We start from the raw sequence: 18,658 nt of genomic DNA, 5'->3' as shown, positions 1-18,658 counted from the left end.
AACTTCAAACTCGAAAACTAAAGCGAAAAGCTGTTTGAACTAATAACCGACACTCCGGTTACAACATTGATGAACGAACCAACCACGAATAAAGTCCCCAAACAGAACCCCATTAAGGGTTGGAATTATCACCTCAACAAATAAAGAACGACATTTCGGAGAATAGCCTTGAGAAAGTCGTGGGTTATATTCCCTCAACGACGAAACACGTGTCGGCTGTGACGTCTCCAGAAATAAAACAACACCAACAACAACCCTGAATAAAAGGAACTGAAATTTCTTATGAATGTATGACTGATGTATGGTGGAAACCCATGTATACTGCTGAAACTACAATACAAAACGTGTGCTAAGGAGCATTAAGCAGTCTTGTGGCTCTTGCCGAACTAGAAGAGGGAAAGTGGTTCTCTTCTCCTTGTAGCACCATATTTTTTCATAATAACGTTGACCTAGAATTAGTAAAGGGGAACATTCCCTTGTGGCGCCAGAACCTAGTCAAGTATCACTAGCCGAGCTCAAGTACTTGATTAGGTCCACCTGTAACGCCAAGTCTGGCCTGCCGAGACCAAGCTCCAGCCTTGGCCTTGCTTTTCTGGCTTGCTGCAGAGCAAGCAACACTGATTTGTATGCAGTGACCTGTGCTGCTATTATGAACCTATACAAGGTTCCTGGGAAAGCCACGTGTCTACAGTTCTTGGCCGATATCAATTTTGCTTTCAGGACAGTCAGCATTGGCTCGGCAGGTAGACATGTAAGGCGCTGGCTGCTCAGTCGCTTCAATGTGTGGATAACACGGTCTGCCTTTGCATTGAGATGTTTTAGGTGGGAGGCCAGTTTTGCTCTGTCCGAAAGCCAGGTAGTTGTAGGCTGTTGTTGTCCCTATTTGATGTTCTCCCCATTGCCAGTGGGCTTGCCTTTTGTATGGATATTTCCCAAACACGACTATCTTGGTTTTGCTCTGGGTAAGGCCGGGTATGGTGGCTTAGAGGACTAATGCATCCACTTTAGGGGCCAGTGTTCAACATCATGGTCACAGGTTCAAATCCTGGCGGGTCCACTCAGCCTTTCATCCATATGAGGTCGATAAATTGAGTACCATTGAGTTGGGTAACAATAACATCTGTTATTCAGAGCCTTGTTTCCCTTGCGTGATATGTGCTCTTTACAAATACACGTAATGTTGTGTTAGCTAGCTGATGTTTTTTCTGGTTATAGCTATGAAGGTCGTTAAGGGCTGTCTGGAGACCCACCCTAGTATGACCCATTATTGCTGTATCAATTGCATATTGTAAGATAGTTAACCTCTCCCTGCCCAACCTTGGAGTACCTAAACTGGCTCCTTGCAGGGCGGCCCCCAGATCTGCAGTGTAAAGTTTGAAAAGTAGCGGGGGTGGGGGCCAAGGAGTAGTTTCTGTCCTGTAACTCCAGTTCTCTAGTAGGGGTATCTCTGTTATAGTCATAATCTAGTGAATAGTCCCGCCCATGTGCGTGGACCTCGGAGCAATCAAAAATAATCTCTTAAGTTGTCAAAAAATGCAGAACTGCACAGACACTTAAGAGAGAATTTAAAGACAGATAATGCAACCTATATCCACAGGCTACACTGTCCAGTACTTCAACTAGAAATTCCACCAAAAATCCACAAACAGCACAGCCTGTCCAGGTTTCTCCACATAGAAACACTTGCTTTTACCAGCAAAACCCTCAGGAATGATAGAGAGGAAGGAGTGGACAGACAAGCCCCATAGGCTGCCATTATGTGGCTCAGAACAGGATACTGTGTCTTTAAGAGAACCTTCCAGAACTCTCTCAGTATCCCAGAATGCACAGCAGGTCCCTTTTACTTTCAGTTCTTTTTGAAGGCGTAACACGCCAGACCTGTAGCATTCCTTACATGAATATCTCTCTCCCGGGGGAGGAGGGCGGGCGCTTATGACTATAACAGAGATACCCCTACTACAGAACTGGAGTTACAGGACAGAAACTACTCCTTCTGTAGTAGGGGATCTCTGTGTATAGTCATAATCTAGTGAATAGAATGGCAAGCCCATCCCCACACCAAAGCGGCGGTGGAGAGAAGAGAATAACACCACTACTGTGCGAACAGATTTCGCAGCGAAGCCTGCCCAACCTGAGCGTCTGCCCTGGCATCAGTGTCCAGACAGTAATGCTTAGCAAAGTTATGGACCGACTTCCAAGTGGCCGCCTTGCAGATTTCTGCAATTGGAACATTATGTAGCAAAGCAGTCGTGGCAGCTTTGCCCCTGGTGGAATGAGCCTTAGGTGTACCCCCTAAGGTCTTATTAGCCTTCTGGTAACACAATTGTATACAGGACACAATCCACCTCAAGATGGACTGTTTTGAGGTAGCAAGACCGGTCCTGACTGATCCATAATTGAGAAGCAATTGGTCTGACCTACGAATATCTTTGGTTTTATCCAGATAAAATTTCAACACCTCCGAACATCCAGGGAATGCAGAGACCTTTCCGCTGGAGATGAAGGATTCTGAAAAAACGGAGGTAAAGTTATGGTCTGGTTAACATGGAAATCAGATATAACCTTTGGAAGAAATTTAGGGTGAGTACGCATAACAACCTTAGCAGCATGAAATACAGTATAAGGTTCTTGGCAACACAACGCCTGAATTTCACTCACCCTGCGGGCCGATGTAATGGCCACGAGGAACGCCGCCTTCCAGGACAGGTGCTGCAACGAAGCCTTATGGATAGGTGCAAAAGGCTCCTTCATCAATCTGGACAGCAACACGTTCAATTCCCATGAAGGCGAAGGAAGCCGGACAGGAGGGAACACTTTCTTCAAGCCTTCCAAAAAATCCTGGATCACAGGGATCTGGAAGAAGGAAGTCTGTGAAGGGCACTTCCTGTAGGCAGTCAGCGCAGCGAGATGAACCTTAATGGAATGGACATTAAGGCCAGACTGCGCCAAATGTAGAAGATACGGAAGGATGACATCTTCCTTACATGTCGTAGGGTCATAGTTCTTGGACTTGCACCAGATGCAAAATCGCTTCCACTTGTAAGCATAGGAAGTCCGAGTGGAAGGTCGCTTAGCCTCCTTCAGTATGTCCATACAATCTTCTGGTAGATTCAAATGGCCATATTGCACTATCTCAGGAGCCATGCCGCCAAACTCAAAGAGGAGAGGTTGGGGTGCACCATCTGCCCCCGAACTTTGTGAGAAGGTCCGGCCGGCGCGGCATCCGTATGTGAGGAAGGAGAGACCGGTGAAGCAGGTTCGTGAACCACCACTGTCTGGGCCATTCCGGGGCAATCAGGATCATCCGTGCCCTGGACTGGGACAGCTTGATGAGCACCGCCGGAATCAGGGGAATGGGTGGAAAAGCGTACAGAGATCTGTTTGACCAGTTGATCCATAGCGCATTCCCCAGCGTCCCCTGCTGGTAGTACCTGGAGGCGAAGTCCCGGCATTTGCTGTTTTCGGCGGTGGCGAACAGATCTACGTCTGGAGTCCCCCACCTTGCGAAGACTTCTCCTAGTACTTCGTCGTTTAGAACCCATTTGTGGTTTTCCTGAATCAGTCTGCTCAGTGCGTCGGCCTGAACATTATGCACACCTGGTAGATGAGTAGCCGTTATCGCCAGTCCTCTGGCTAGAAGCCAACGCCAGATCGCCTGCGCCTCCTGCGACAGAGTGTGCGATCTCGAGCCCCTCTGCTTGTTGAGGTAATACATGGTGGTCGTATTGTCCGTCTGTACAAGCAGCGAGTTGGTCTGGAAGGACGGATGAAAGGCCTTCAGTGCCAAGTGAACAGCTCTGAGTTCCAGGAACTTGATGTGGTACGTGGACTCTGCCTGGGACCACGTTCCTTGTATCTGTAAGTCTCTGGAGTGCGCCCCCCAGCCGTGGAGAGACGCATCCGTCACGATAGTCTGTGTGGGAATGTCCTTGTGGAAGGGAACCCCTCTGAGGAGATTCTCCGCTGAACACAACCACTTCAGAGACTGAAGAGCATGCAGAGACAGTCGAATCTTGTCGTCCCAAGCCCCTTTCCTCTGATCCTCCAAGCACTCCTGCAATGGTCTCATGTGCAGCCGTGCGTGAGGAAGATACAAGAGGCCATAGACCCCAGTAGAGAAGACACGGTCCTCACTGTTGTAGGTGGAGCGGTCATAAGAGCCCGAGCCTTCCGAAGAAGTGATAATCGTCTCTCCTCCGAAAGAGACACGCTTGCTGACCGCGTATTGATGGATGCTCCCAAGTACTGTATGCACTGGACCGGAGTTGGGACAGACTTGGACATGTTGATGTGCAACCCCAGCTTGTTCAAGAGAACGCACGTCTTCTGGAAGTGCGCTTGAGCTTCAGAGAAGGATGAGGCCTTGATCAACCAACCTTGTTCTTTCCCAGGTGTGCAACTACCACTGCCATGCACTTCGAGAATGTCCTGGGCGCAGACTTCAGCCCGAATGGCAGTACTGTGTACAGATAATGATTGGCGCCGACTTGGAACCGCAGGAACTTCCTGTGTTTGTGTGCAATGGGCACATGGAAGTAAGCATCCTGTAGGTCTATAGCACATAGCCAGTCTCCCTGTTGCAGATGAGGGTAAATCTGATGCAACGACAGCATACGAAATTTCTCTCTGCGAATCCACTTGTTTGCTTGTCGCAAATCCAGAATGGGCCTGAACTCGTTCTTGTCCTTCTTGCGAACCAGAAAGAACCGTGAGTACAGACCTCTTCCCCTTTGAGACAGAGGTACGTCTTCTATCACCCTTTTCGTTAACAGGGTATCGGCCTCCGCCTGGAGCTCGCGCAGCTGAAACTGCGAGCTGACCGGTGGAATTGCTGGAGGCGGGCTGGTGAACCGAAGACTGTATCCATTGCAAACAATATTCAGCACCCACTTGTCCTGAGTAATTTTTCTCCACTCTGCCAGAAAAAATTGAACGCTTCCCCCCACCGGTGCGGGTAACGGATGTAGGGGAAGTAACCGCTCAGGGCCGAGACCCAGCCGGGCCTTTGTTCGCTGCTGCGGACTACTGGCCGCCCCTGCCCTTTTGGCGTTTCTGGAAGGGCCTCCGGAACTGCTGCTGCTGTTGCTGCCCTGAGGTTTGCCCACGCCCTCTGCCCTGCCCCCCAAACCGTCTCTGGAATGGGCTCCCCTTATCAGGAGGTACCCTAGAGGACAGGGTGGTGGCATGCTGCTTCCTAGCCGCCGTCACTATGACAGAGTCCGGTGTTGGATCCATCCGAAGAAAAGCCGGGTCAGAATCCGGGGCCCGGTACTTCTGAAGGAGCCTGGAGGGAGCCGCCTTCGTCACCGCGGGAGTGAGAAACAACTCCTCGGCGGGCTCTACCACGCCTGGTACTAGAGGCAGCAATGGTCGAGACAGGTGCTTTTTATGGAGAGTCTCGAAGATCACAGACGTCGTGGGTGTAGGTACCGTCACTGTGATGCCCAACTTAGCTGCACCTCGCAGCAGAACATCCTGGAATGTGACGATGCCGTCTACAGGCGACACCCTCGTCCCAGGGGATTCCGACAAAGTCGGTGAGTAGTCTCTGGTCCCATAAGAGTCCGTGCGGGACCGTGATCTACACCTCCTGTGGCGTCGTCTTGACCTCGTTGATGACCTGTGACGACTCCGCCCGGAGCGAGAGCGCGATCTCCTTGGCTTTGGGCGCTCCACAGGCCTCACAGGAGTAGGCGATCGTGGCCTGACTGGTGGCCTCGGTTGAGGGGTCCCCTTAGGCAGAGTCGGGTATCGTGGCAGTGAAGCTGTCCTCGGAGGAACAGGCGGTCCGCCAGTTGGAAGCCGAGGAAGAGGCTGAGGATGATGAGGAGGTGGAAGCGGAGGCGGGGTGGGAGTCCGCGGAGGCGGATCCTTGGGCAAGGGAGGAGGAGGAGGTGGAGTCGACCTCGTCTTAGGGGGTGTATACACCTCAGAGTACACCGAGCCCGGTGACTCTCCCTTCTTCTCAGGCGATGGAGAGTCCCCTATCGGCACATGACGCCGACTAGAATGACTCCTGGTGCCAGAACTCCTTCTGCGCCTCTTTGGCCTCGAAGAACGTCGCCCTGACGGCGACCGCCGGTCCCTCGAAGTCGACCGCCCCCTCTTCGACGGCGAGCGCCTCCTTCTCGACGGCGAACGCCTTCGCCTTGACGGCGACCTTAGCCTCGACGGCGACCTTAGCCTCGACGGCGACCTTCGCCTCGACAGCGACCGCCTTCGCCTCGACGCCGAACGTCTGCGAGACTTCGACGTCATCCTCGACGCCGACCTCCTCTTCTTCTTCGCCGATGATGAACGGCGGTGTCGCCTCGATGGCGAGCGCCGACGCCGGGCCACCTCTCGACGTCAATAACTCGACGACGACGAGACTGTCACCGGTGATCTCGACGGCGGTCTATTCAGTTCCCTCGACGCCGAGCGTCGACGCCGCTTTGACCCAGAGCCCTGGGGAGACGGGGAACAGACTGTAGTCATCCCTCTCGACGCTGTCGTCGGTGCTATCGACGCCGACGGAGAACAGGGACGCTTGCTGGTCTTCCTGCCCCTGGGGAGCCCCCCAGAGGCCTCAGCATGGGCAGAGGAAGTCTGCCTAGACCCACCTTGTGCCTTCAGTCTTCTGTCTTCTAGGCCTTGGAGCCTGATCTTCATCCTATCTCTCAGGGTCCTGCTGGAGAAGCCCTGGCAAATGTCACACTCCTCTGGGACATGAGATGAGGGAAGGCAGATGATGCACACCTCGTGTGGGTCCGACTTGGCCTTCTTCCCAGAACACTCTGGGCATTTGTCAAACATAGCAGGCATTTTGACAAATAAAAGAGTACTCAGAAACACACACAAGGAAGAAAGTCCCAAAGTACTTCAAATGAAAGCACAAAATACTGGAAAAAGTGAAAAAAAAAATCACAAAATAAACCCTTAAAAGGGAGAGCTCAATGCTCCCGGGTCCTGCACGCAGGAGCCGGAAAAAAGAACTGAAAGTAAAAGGGACCTGCTGTGCATTCTGGGATACTGAGAGAGTTCTGGAAGGTTCTCTTAAAGGCACAGTATCCTGTTCTGAGCCACATAATGGCAGCCTATGGGGCTTGTCTGTCCACTCCTTCCTCTCTATCATTCCTGAGGGTTTTGCTGGTAAAAGCAAGTGTTTCTATGTGGAGAAACCTGGACAGGCTGTGCTGTTTGTGGAATTTTGGTGGAATTTCTAGTTGAAGTACTGGAGAGTGTAGCCTGTGGATATAGGCTGCATTATCTGTCTTTAAATTCTCTCTTAAGTGCCTATGCAGTTCTGCATTTTTTGACAATTTAAGAGATTATTTTGATTGCTCCGGGGTCCACGCACATGGGTGGGACTATTCACTAGATTATGACTATACACAGAGATCCCCTACTACAAAAACACAGTCCTGTTAGAGTCCGTTGTTTGTGGCGACTCTTGATGTTACTGCGGTGGGGCTTGTTTTGACCGGAACCTATGTTTCCTGATATAAAGGATGTGATTGCCTTCAGGAGCTTGAACGGGATCCCTCGGGCGGTTAGTTTTCCCCCATAGTCTACCACGTTCCACCCTATAAAATGCAATGCTGGAATCTACGAAACAGTAGAACTGGGGCGGGTGCATTTCTTGACCGATTGCAAGGAAAGATACGCCAATGCAATGATATTGTCCATGGTTGAACTGTGTGGCCTAAATCCAGACTTAAAAAATGGGAGGATTCCTTTTTCTTCTTCCCATGACTCCAGCTCATTCAAGAGGATTCGGGCAGAAAGCCTTGGCTTATAAATCTAGCAAGGCAACAAACGTGTAGTTTGCTGGGTTAGATCGGTCACCATTTTTATGGATAGAAAATAGAATGGATCCTTTCCAAGAGTGCGGCATCATTGCAGTCATAAACCGTGGTTAAAAAGTGGGGTAAAGATTGGAGCCCAAAATACCTGTGCTAATTTGAATATGGGGCAGGGATCCTGTTTGGCCCTGGAGCTCGCATCACTCCTCTCATATTATTAATGTTCTTAATTACTTTGCTGTCAGCTATTAAAGTTCTTTGGTTGAGAGCACAGTCTGCTTCTGGGCAACTCATTACAGTGGACCCCTCATCTGATGTGTCTTTCAAGTACAGATGTTTGACATACCTTTTCCAATCGCTTTCGGCTACCCCGTTCTCCTTTGTCGTTTCTTGCTTATGAAGCCGGTTGAAGAACCTCCACAGCCTGGAATGGTTCTCTTCCTTCAGCAAAGAAAACACTTTAAGCCATTCCCTTTTCGATGTACTTCCTTTGGTAATTATGTACTTATTTATATGCTGCCCTCAGAGGGGCTATGGAAAGCCCATCAATCAATTTGCTGCCTCTTTTCTTGGCTTCCAATGCCCTAAGGAGGGCGCATTTGCAGCATATTAAGTCCTTCGGACAGTGGGGAGCTTGAGGTGTCTGTTTTAAGCTAGTTCTCAGGGTCTTATTTTGATCCTTCCCCAAAGTCCGTTGTAGGGCTGCAATGAGGGCCTCCCAGTCACTTATTACTGAGATAGGGGTTGCTGACTTTAAGCTGTTCTTTCTCTTTTCTACCCACTCAGACAAGTGATCATAGAGACTAGCGGACCATTTAATTCTTAGGCTATACCACTCTTCTCCCGTGGGTCCCCCTATCACGTGGAGTGGGGCTGCTATATTAACTGCTAAATGCAAAGTAGCACACAGAGGCCTGTGGTCGCTTTCGCCTCTGTCATCGACTTCAAAGTGTACCAATCTGGCTGCTATTGTTTCACAGACTAAGATATAGTTGATTGTAGATGCGTTCTTGAAAGTTGGTTTAGAGCTCCATGAAGGCGAGCGTATTACTTTTAATGAGTGGGTTAAGCATAACTTTTGGTTTTGAAGGAAGGTGAGGAAGGGTATGGCCTTTACCCATGTGGCTGTGCAAATCTGTAATCTCATCCAGGGCCCTCATGTTCAAGTCTCCAGCTATGATCACCTGCTGGGATTCATATTTAATTTGTAGATCTTACAATATTCCCATAACAGATTTCAAGAAGTCTTTCTTCTGACTCTTTATCAGGTTGATAAAAACAATTTATTAACACCAGGTGAAAGGGTTGAAAGTTAAGCCTTGGACTTTGATTAATAGAGATTGTATCTCGGGTGTTTTAGCGGGTATTTCGATGGCAGCGAGTTTACAAGCATGTTTTAGGTAGACCGAGAGTCCTCCAGATGGGCAGCCAAAGATATTCCGATTGGTGGCTGCTGCTCGAAATTTGTAATAGCCTGCTAGAGGAGTGCTGGTCATCGCCATGGATGGTTTCTTTAGCAGGGACCGCATTGTTGCATGCTTCCAGGTGTCCAGGAATGTGGGAGAGTCGATAGAGGCATTGAAGATTGGTGTTAGTGCTTCCTCACTCCACTGACCAGCACTCCTGTATGTCACCGCACTGTACACTACTCCCCTATATGCTATTCCACTCTAGGCCACTCTACTATATGCCACTCCACAAAACTTCAATGTATGCTATTCCAATGTATGCAACTCCACTCTGCGCCACTTCAGTGAACGCCTCCCCAGACCACTCCATTCTTTGCTATCCAATTGGACGCGACTCCACTATTCTATTCCACTCCACTCCACTGTACTCTACTCCAGTCTACGTCCCACTACTATACGTTTTTACTCTCCACACAATTCAACTCAATGCCACTCCATTATACGCTATTTCACTCTATGCTACTCCAATGCTTGCCACTCCTGTGTATAACCCTCCACACCCCCTAATTTACTGTACACTACTCCACTCTATGCCACTCCATTATTTGCTATTCCACTCTACCCCACTCCAGTCTACAATACTCCTCCCCACTCCACTGTATGGCACTCCACCCTACTGTATTCCACTGTGTGCCATGCCACTGTACACTATTCCACTCTTCACGACTCTAGAGTGCACCAATCCACTCTATGCTACTACAGTCTATGCCACTCCACTCTACTGTACACTACTCCAGTCTAGGCAATTCCAGTGTATGCCACTCCACTCTGCTCCACGCTATTCCACTGTTTGCTACTCCAGTGTATGCTACTTCATCTACGCCACTTCAGTGTAACCTATTACATTGGATGCTACTCCACTGTATGCTATTAAGCTGTATGCTATTCCACTGTATGCCACTCCACCCTGTTCCACTGTATGCCACTCCAGTGTACCCTACTCCATTCTACGTTGATCCACTGTATAACACTCCCCTCCACTATATAGAACTCCACTCTAGTACATTCTGCCATTCTACTCCACAATCTCCCCATTTACTCCACTGTTCAACTCTGTACTCCACACTATGCCTGTAAGCTCCATTGTAGAACACTCTACTGCACTTCGAGACTTTTCAACATTCTACCATAAAACACTCCACTCTACTGTATGACACAACACCTCAATATAGGACAGTTTACTCGACTCTACGGTATGCCACTCCACTCCTTGCTACTGAATTCTACTACACACCAATACGCTCTGTTCTACTTTACTTCACATTGTCGCGCTACTCCATTTGACTCTACCCCACTCTAATCTACAAAACTTTACCTCACTCTACACCACTGTATAAGAATCCACTCTATGCAGCTCCGCTGTACGACACCCTACTCTATTCAACTTTATTCTACAAGATGTTAATGTCTATGAGAATCTCTAACACTTTACTCCACTCTGTACCCCTACACTCGACTATACAACACACTGCATGCCACTGTACGACAATCTACTCCACTCTATGTTGCATTACAATACTCAAGTTTACTCTACAACAAGGTACACCCCACTTTACTCTGACACAGTGCTCCACTCTAGTCCACTCCACGCCACTCCACTCCACTCCACTCCACTCCACTCAGTGGCGTTCAACTCTATAACACTGTATGCCAATCCACACCCCTCATCTTATTTTTTTTTAAACGTACCCGGGACCTGGCCCACCCAGGACAAATCTACAAAGAAGCAGGGGAGCACGCACTACTTCTATTTGTTTTTTATTTGCCACAGATTCGATTTTGAAAAAATACTTTCAATTCATCAAGCCCATTGTACAAAGGAGGGAGCCAAGACTTCTGGAGCTAGCACTGGAGGGGGCTCCCCTTTGAAAATCTAGCAAGAAAGGCTCTGGCAGTGATGTCATCGAGGGGGATGACCCAAGGTCCCCAGAGGAGATATTACTAGTGAAGCCTGGATTACGCCAGTATGAACTGCTCTAGCTTGCTGTGCACGAGGGTTGGGACAGGGGTAGAGTGGTAAAATGGGACTCTAGGATTGGCTATGGGTGCCTGGCTTCTGGAACCTTCCACTCCTCTTTAAAAACGTGTGCACAAAGTGGAGACTCTCTTGCCTGGTGATTTATCTGCACTTCGCTGCTGGACCCTCTAACCACCAAGGAGAACTGGAAGAATAAACCCTCTGGCCCCCTTAATCCCCCGAGGCTAGTTGGGGTAAAGCCCTGGACTTCTGTGCTCAGTAATGAAGACCAGGAGGAAGGCTGGCGCTGGGAGCCAGGAGAACCATCTCCCTGAGAACTGCACTGCTTTGTATGGGAGGTCTGCTACAACTGCCCACAGTGGCTAGAGCTCTCCACCATGGAGTAGGGTGCATTCTCGAGGTCTGTTTCACAAACAGTAACAGATTTGTAACTTTTAAGATTACCGTCATTTTGAATATTCTTGGGTTTCTTTTTTTTTTTTACTTACGTTATGGAGCAGGGTTTATTTTTGCAAAAACCCTGCTCCGCGGTTTAACGTCTCACAAAGATTTGACTGCACATGATAAGTGATTAGGAAATGCAACTGAGACCAAGTCACTGCAAGCACTGCACACAAGATGGGATGGACTTCCTAAACTTAGCATTAGAACTTATTAGAAATTAGTGATAGGAGAGGTAACCTAAATGATAGAAAGGGAGTTACAGATGATCACACTATTTGTGTTTGTAGGGCTATGTTGCAGAAATACAAATTGTGAATTGAAAATCTGTCACTACAACACTACGTCTAGCAAAGTGTAACTGGTGATACATTGGTGTAAGGTACCTTCATCTATACAAAAAGAATAGTAGCAAAACCAATTGCACATTAATGATCTAGAAGAGGCTTGCGCCGTTATGATATATGCCGTGCTTAACCCAAGGAGCATGTGCAACCCCCTTTTAGATTATACACAACAAGCTAAAGGGACAGAAGCTGAAATGAATAAACTTGAGATAATTAACACTACAAATGAGACAGAGGAACTACTAAGGTACCAAATGATGGGTAATAACGAGGGGCAACTTATTTGACGAGTCCAGCAATCTGAACTTCGATAAAGGTGAAAATTCACAAGTGAGGGCTGCGTTCATTACCTGCTGATGCCTACACTGAAGCTCTACTATTGACACTATCCTTTATCTACGACCAGGTATTGCATTCTCGAGGTCTGTTCCACAAACAGTAACAGATTTGTTACCTTTAAGATACCATCATTTTGAATATTCTTGGGTTTCCTTTTTTTTTTTTTTTACTTATGTGATGGAGCAGGGTTTTTGCGAAAATAAAACCTGCTAAGATTGAACCCTCACTAACATTTATTAACAGTGTGCTGTGAAAATGTTATTAATAAACGTTAAAATAAGGGGAAATGCTAATGCAGGAAAAATAACCAGCACTCTGTTTGGCTTTAAGGAAAATAATGACTACTGCTGCTTTTGTGCATGTTAATAATACATTCCTAGGAACAACATGGGCTGTGCATGGGTTAGTGCAATGCTGGGATGGTGTGCAACGAAATAACATTTCGTGAAAATAATAATGTTAGGTGTTTGTTTTTACTGTAGAAAAGGCGAGCATTGGGCAACTTTCCTGCATGCCAGTTTGGGGTTAAATGTTTGCTAGAAGAAATACATACAGAGAATTAAAATGGGTTTGAAGCAATGGCAATAAACACAAAAGCATAAATCCGACCTTCATGGTGTGCTGACAGCTACGGTAGACATTTTTGCTAAACAAGTGGAAGCGATGCAACTTTCTCACGAGATGGCAGAGGTAAACAAAGAAAGTGTGAATATGTGCTGTTTGTGATCGAAATTGTTTCCTGGGTAGAATTTGTTGTAATGCTGAATGCTCAAGACAATGGGACATTTAATAAGGAGATCACGCAGAGAGTGGTGTGACAGAACACTCCCGTTCTTAGCCAATGAAAGTCAGAGATTTTACGATTACTGAGACAAATGTGGGTTAGACATTTAGGTTTTAGGGTATAATTGAGATACCCCAGTGAGTGTTGTTTGCGAGAGTAGGTGTTGGTGTTCGCTAGCGGGACATCGCCAATGTCGTCGGTTTGCCGTTTCCAGATAGAGGCCTACCTGTTCCTGATCCTGTTTTCCTGACTTAATCTTTGCCACTCAAATCTTCTCGAGGGGTCCCACTGCCCTTCTTTGGCCAAGAGGGTAGATTTACCTGATTTCTTACTTTGGTTAGTATAGATGATATTTTCGAATTTGCATAATAATTTGCAAATGTATTTTGTCTCTGAAACTTTTCTCTCTACGTCTATCCACTCCTTCAATGCATTGTTATTTTGCTATGAGTTTATTTCTATACTTTGCGAATATATTTTCACTGTGATGATCCATGGTTTGCATTGTATAAAAAGTACTTGATGAGCATTATTTTTACTTAACAGTATTTACGAATTATTTTTATAAATTTACACTGTGTTATTATTTAGTAGTATAGAGGAGTACATAATTTTTGTCATCAACTAATTAACTAATAGTTCTGTCGGCACAGATAATACATGTTGTAAAGAGAAAGTGCAGGTTATGTGGTGTACTTTGGTAAGTTGGGTACAAACTTACATCACACTGACACCCAGCGTGAAGGGATCAGTTGGGTAGTGTAAATGGGCCAATGTTTGTGAAAAATTATCGATCCCTGATCGCTGGTTCATACGTTTCATTTCATTACCAATGATGTTTTCTTTTTTTGTAATCCACCCTGAATACTGGACTCAATGCTGTTATTTGCAGATAGTGAAAATGATAAGTATTATTTTGAAATAAGTACTTAATTATAATATACAAATCTAGTACTTGTTTTATAGATATAATTTACAACTAGTAACACATGACAACAGTTATCTGGCTGACAAGACATTATGTGTAACTAGAGAAAAATCCAAAAAGGGCATAGGCCAATAAATGAAATCACAAGACATTAAAACCCAAGCTTACAATCAAATATTCTAGAACGCCTATATTTTTTGACTTTTAGAGATGCAGCACTAGGCAAAGAGAACAGTTTTTCTCTGCACGGAATGGCCCCTTTTAAGGCTCCAATAATGAAAGAAATAATGAAAGAAATAGGCTAATGATGTGTTTCTCAAACAACGAATCAAAGATACCATTCCACCAATGAAATGTATGAGTGAGGCACTCTACCTGTATTGAATAGTCGATGGTCTCTGGATTTACATGTTGCGATTTCGCCTTGGAATTTGAATCTTGATTTTCATCTTCTTCTTTAATTGGAGTACCACTAAATATATGTAAAGGAGAAGTATAGCTTCCCTGCGAGCTAGCACCAACAGGATTCCTCCTTACTGAAGGCAATGTATTAAAATGGGAAAGATGGTCTAAACCTGCAAAAACATCAAAAAACACTGAAAGTGAGTCCGACTAAAATAAATAAGCTCACCTTCCTCTATTTTCATCATCTGGCATTTTATATCATTGTACAGACTAGTTGATTTATTCACCCGCTGATAAAAATACAGAGAAAGTTCCAACCAAAGAGCGTCTCATGTCTGAGAAGAGGACTGTGTATAAGAAAAGATGGTAGTTTTACAAAATTGCCCACATGGACTGAACATTGTTTCTTCTACACTTGGATAGTATTTGTTGTGACATTAACCTGAGAACCCGAGTGCTGTTATCATTCAGTAGTCAAGGCTCTGACCCCTTTAGCAATTCCAATCTCTACCAGGTGGCATACTTCCAGAATGATGTGCATCGGCTTCGCTCAATTCTTCACAAAAAACAGGCGACACTCCAATTCAGAAAACTAGAGGAGCATGACTAATTGTGGGAGAATCTGGGGGACTGCTAATCATGATTGTGCAGTATAGCAACAATCACACTCCAAGCTAAGAGACATACTTGCAGAGCACTCCGTTGGGTCTTGCGTACAAAACCTTATGCAGGAGTAATCCAGTTGTAGCCTTGCCACCTGACAAAGGAGCTCTGGGTGAACAGATGACTGGATTTTACTTGAAGAAATTGCAAGCTAGACCTCATCTTTATAGATGTAGCTTGCCCTGTGTTTCCTACTTAAGTAGATACAAAGCATCCTTCAGACACTAAAAAAATCGCGAAGTAAGAGACTAAGTAAAGGGTATGCAGCTATTGGGTAGCCAGAGAAGACAACTTGAAAAAGACATCTCGAAACAAAATGTTGATCATTAGATAATAAGGGGCCTGTAAACAGGAAATGGGGCATTCCCAAACCTTTCGCAGTTTCAGCACAGCAAACAAAAGACAATCCGTTGAAGAGTGGTACTTAGCTGCCTGAGAAGCAGGAATGAAAAAAGATTCTTTGGAGTGTTGCTTATACTCCTTCTTACGTGTCAACATTCCATACATTATTTGCTTGGTGAATTCTATATTCTTAGTTCTATTCTGCTCGCATTACAAGGGTTCACACGGTAATAATACTATACTCCGTTCTTGCCATAAAATGTGCTGCGTCTGCAGGTTGAACCAGTATGCTTGTGAAAAATATTCCGATGTTATGAAATACTTTACATCGCTTGTATCGGCAATGGAGAAATATGTGTTTAAATATGAAGGACAATCTGCAAATGGCAGTCCTGGCGTGCATAGAAGTGTGGTATAAATTATTTTTTTAGTGGATATACAAAAAGAACACCCATAAGAAGTTGACAGCACAGATTATTTAGGCAAAGTAGAGGCTCCGAAGTAAAAGTAGAGGCTCCGAAGTAAAAGCAGAGAACTCTAAAGTTATACAAGATAAACAAGGTTTACACAAAAGAATGGCTAAAGTTTGAGACCGCAAACTATGTCAAGGCCACAAGTTTAATTGTTAAGGGATCACACATTATGTTGCTAAATCTTTGGATAAACACAAATGGTATTTTGTCACTGTTTAATAAAACCAATCAGGTCTTCTTAATATTGAAACACGGCGATTTTCACTGATACATTAAAGCAACTGCCAACAGAGCTACATTTGTTATTATCACATGCAAATGAGGTCTGCTAATAATCCCAAGGAAATTAGATTTTGGAAGGTTTTTTTTTCCCGCTTCCCCAAGAACACACTGAAAATATTGTGCATGCAAAGCTGAGGGTGGAATACCTTTTGGAACTTACTGTCGCGTGGCCACCCATCTTGTGGACCGAGACATTGTATGATCTGGAGATAATTCAAGTCTTAAATTAACCTCCCCTTAACTAATCCCACTTTTCATCTGTGTCGCTTACCATTTTTTTGTTTCATAGTTTTTGCCATGAAAGCTACCAGCCCCGGTCCCCTCTAGCCTAGCGTTTCCATCCCTCTGCTAACACCAGTCAGATCCATGGATCCTTCAGTCTGGTCATCCTTCTAAACAGAAATAAGACAGACTGAGAATCTAGCAGATCATCAAAAGGTGAGCAATAATGATGACTCAATGTAATTTTTTGCTATGCACCCTGACCCCCCCCCCCCCCCCGCCCCCCCCCTCTCCACCCCCTCGACCCCTCCTAACCACTCGCAGGTATTTGGAAAAGTAATTGTTCTAGGAATTTTCAACAAAATAACTTTCCTTTTACAGGCAGTTGGACCAGAATCGAAATAGAATACGGTCCATCAACAACGCATTGTTGGTTGAATCCAATGAGGCAGGAAACTAGGCCTGAATGGAAAAAAGTCAGAATAGGGGAGGCCTGAAAGACGCAACTGGAGAAAGTTGAATCGACTTTAGTGGGATTTGTTCTGTTTTCGAAAGACAATGGTGCAACATGAATGAAAACAATACTGATGGGTGCACAATGAACCGAAGGGAGCCCGAAAGCGGTCTCGAACTGGAGCGCTGAAGAACACGACAGAACCGGTTGGCGGAAAGAAAACAATCTAACAATGGAGTCGATGCCCATGCATAATATCAGTGAGAGGAGTCACTTTTACCTCGTGACTCGAGAGGCTTCTTTGAAGAAAAACAACTTGCACAAATCTGGACCCAACACTAGATGGCAGGGCATGTGTATAAACAGCCACACATGCCATCGAACATAATTTTCCTTTTACAATATTTTTACTGAGGCATTTTTTAGTAAGCAGATATATGAGCAGAATGTTTAAACTCACTGCACCATTGAGATACTAAAGGGGCTAATTTCCATAGTGATATTTTGATATCTCATTTATGCAACATAAAAATAAGTATTCATATTTTAAGGAAAAGCTTCTACATACTTTATTCCAGACGAGCATGCTGCAGACGAAAGAATTAGTGAGGCACTTACCATCATTTGAACATGCAGAGAAATAGCAGTTGAAGTTGAGGCTTAGATAGCTAAACAGCTAATACTGCAAGCAACAAAAAAGGCTTATAAACTGATTTCACTGGGATGCTAAAGTGTCACTGGTAAATACAGAGAACACCATATTCTCAGCCGATGACAACGAATAGTCAGTTAAGTTCAAACAACATGCTTGTTAAAAAAAAAACACTGCCAGACTGCTGAGTAAACATCATGATATAAGAAAACTTTGAGCGGTTCAGTTCTCTTGTTCCACGGCTTGTGCACATGAAACAAGTGAATTATTACCACACCTGAAGAAACACGCCTCCAAGTTTGCCTTGAGCTGGAGATGGCCGTCTACTGCCTGCATTGAGTCTGCCTTCAAAAGCCAGTTGTCAAGTTTTGGAAAACTGGTATTCCCGACCTCCAAAGAAGCGCTGCGGCCATTCCCATCACTTTCGTGAGCATCCGAAGGGCGATGGAAAGGCCAAAGGGGAGCACTGCAAACTGAAAATTCTCCTGACCCATTGTGAGTTGCAGGTAGTGCCTGTGGGCCAACAGGACAGGATTATGAAAATAGGCATCTTGCAGGTATAATTCCACCATCCAGTCTCCAGGAAAGGCAAGATCTGGGCCAGAGTGAGCATCTTAAATGAGTCTTTCTTAAGGAAGGTGTTTAGAGGGTGAAGATCTAAAATAGGACAAAAGCCTCCGTCCTTCTTCAGCACTAGGAAATAGCAAGAGTAACACCCAGGTTCTACATCTGAGAATGGGATCGGCTCTATGGCACTTTTGGCCAAAAGAGCCCGCATTTCCCACTGTAAGACAGCTATATGATCCTCCATCAGCTGTCTTGAAGGAGGTGTAAAGTGAAGCCAGGTAGAAAGGAATGGAAAGATCCACTATTACGAAGCGATGGCTTGCCACCCCTGAAGGAAATATCCGATCCTGTCTCAAGAGGGTGGCTGTGTGCTGGCACGCACATACTAAATAGTTTTTTGCGGCTGCAGCTGCCGGAAAGGTTGGTGCTGGCAAAATAAAAAAACTCTGCCATAGCCATGGAAGGGGCAAACTTGCTGTCGCTTTAGTCTTGTGGTAGCAGAAAGGTCCAAGGAACGAGCTCTGGCTC

General features: G+C 45.8%; 1 protein-coding gene across 3 annotated transcripts in view; it reads right to left on the bottom strand.

Moving 5' to 3' along the window:
- NEDD1 (NEDD1 gamma-tubulin ring complex targeting factor) overlaps positions 1-18,658 on the bottom strand; it is a 383,820-nt gene that overhangs the window by 116,447 nt on the left and 248,715 nt on the right. For all 3 annotated transcript variants that reach the window (XM_078677984.1, XM_078677985.1, XM_078677986.1), the window contains exon 11: positions 14,446-14,645. In XM_078677984.1, the coding sequence (XP_078534110.1) occupies positions 14,446-14,645 (200 nt within the window). The remainder of the gene's footprint in view (positions 1-14,445; positions 14,646-18,658) is intronic.

Source organism: Lissotriton helveticus, chromosome 1_1 (genome assembly GCF_964261635.1).
Source record: "Lissotriton helveticus chromosome 1_1, aLisHel1.1, whole genome shotgun sequence".
Taxonomy (NCBI): domain Eukaryota; kingdom Metazoa; phylum Chordata; class Amphibia; order Caudata; family Salamandridae; genus Lissotriton; species Lissotriton helveticus.
Note: the sequence above shows the minus strand (reverse complement) of the source record. Positions and strands in the feature narration are given on the sequence as shown.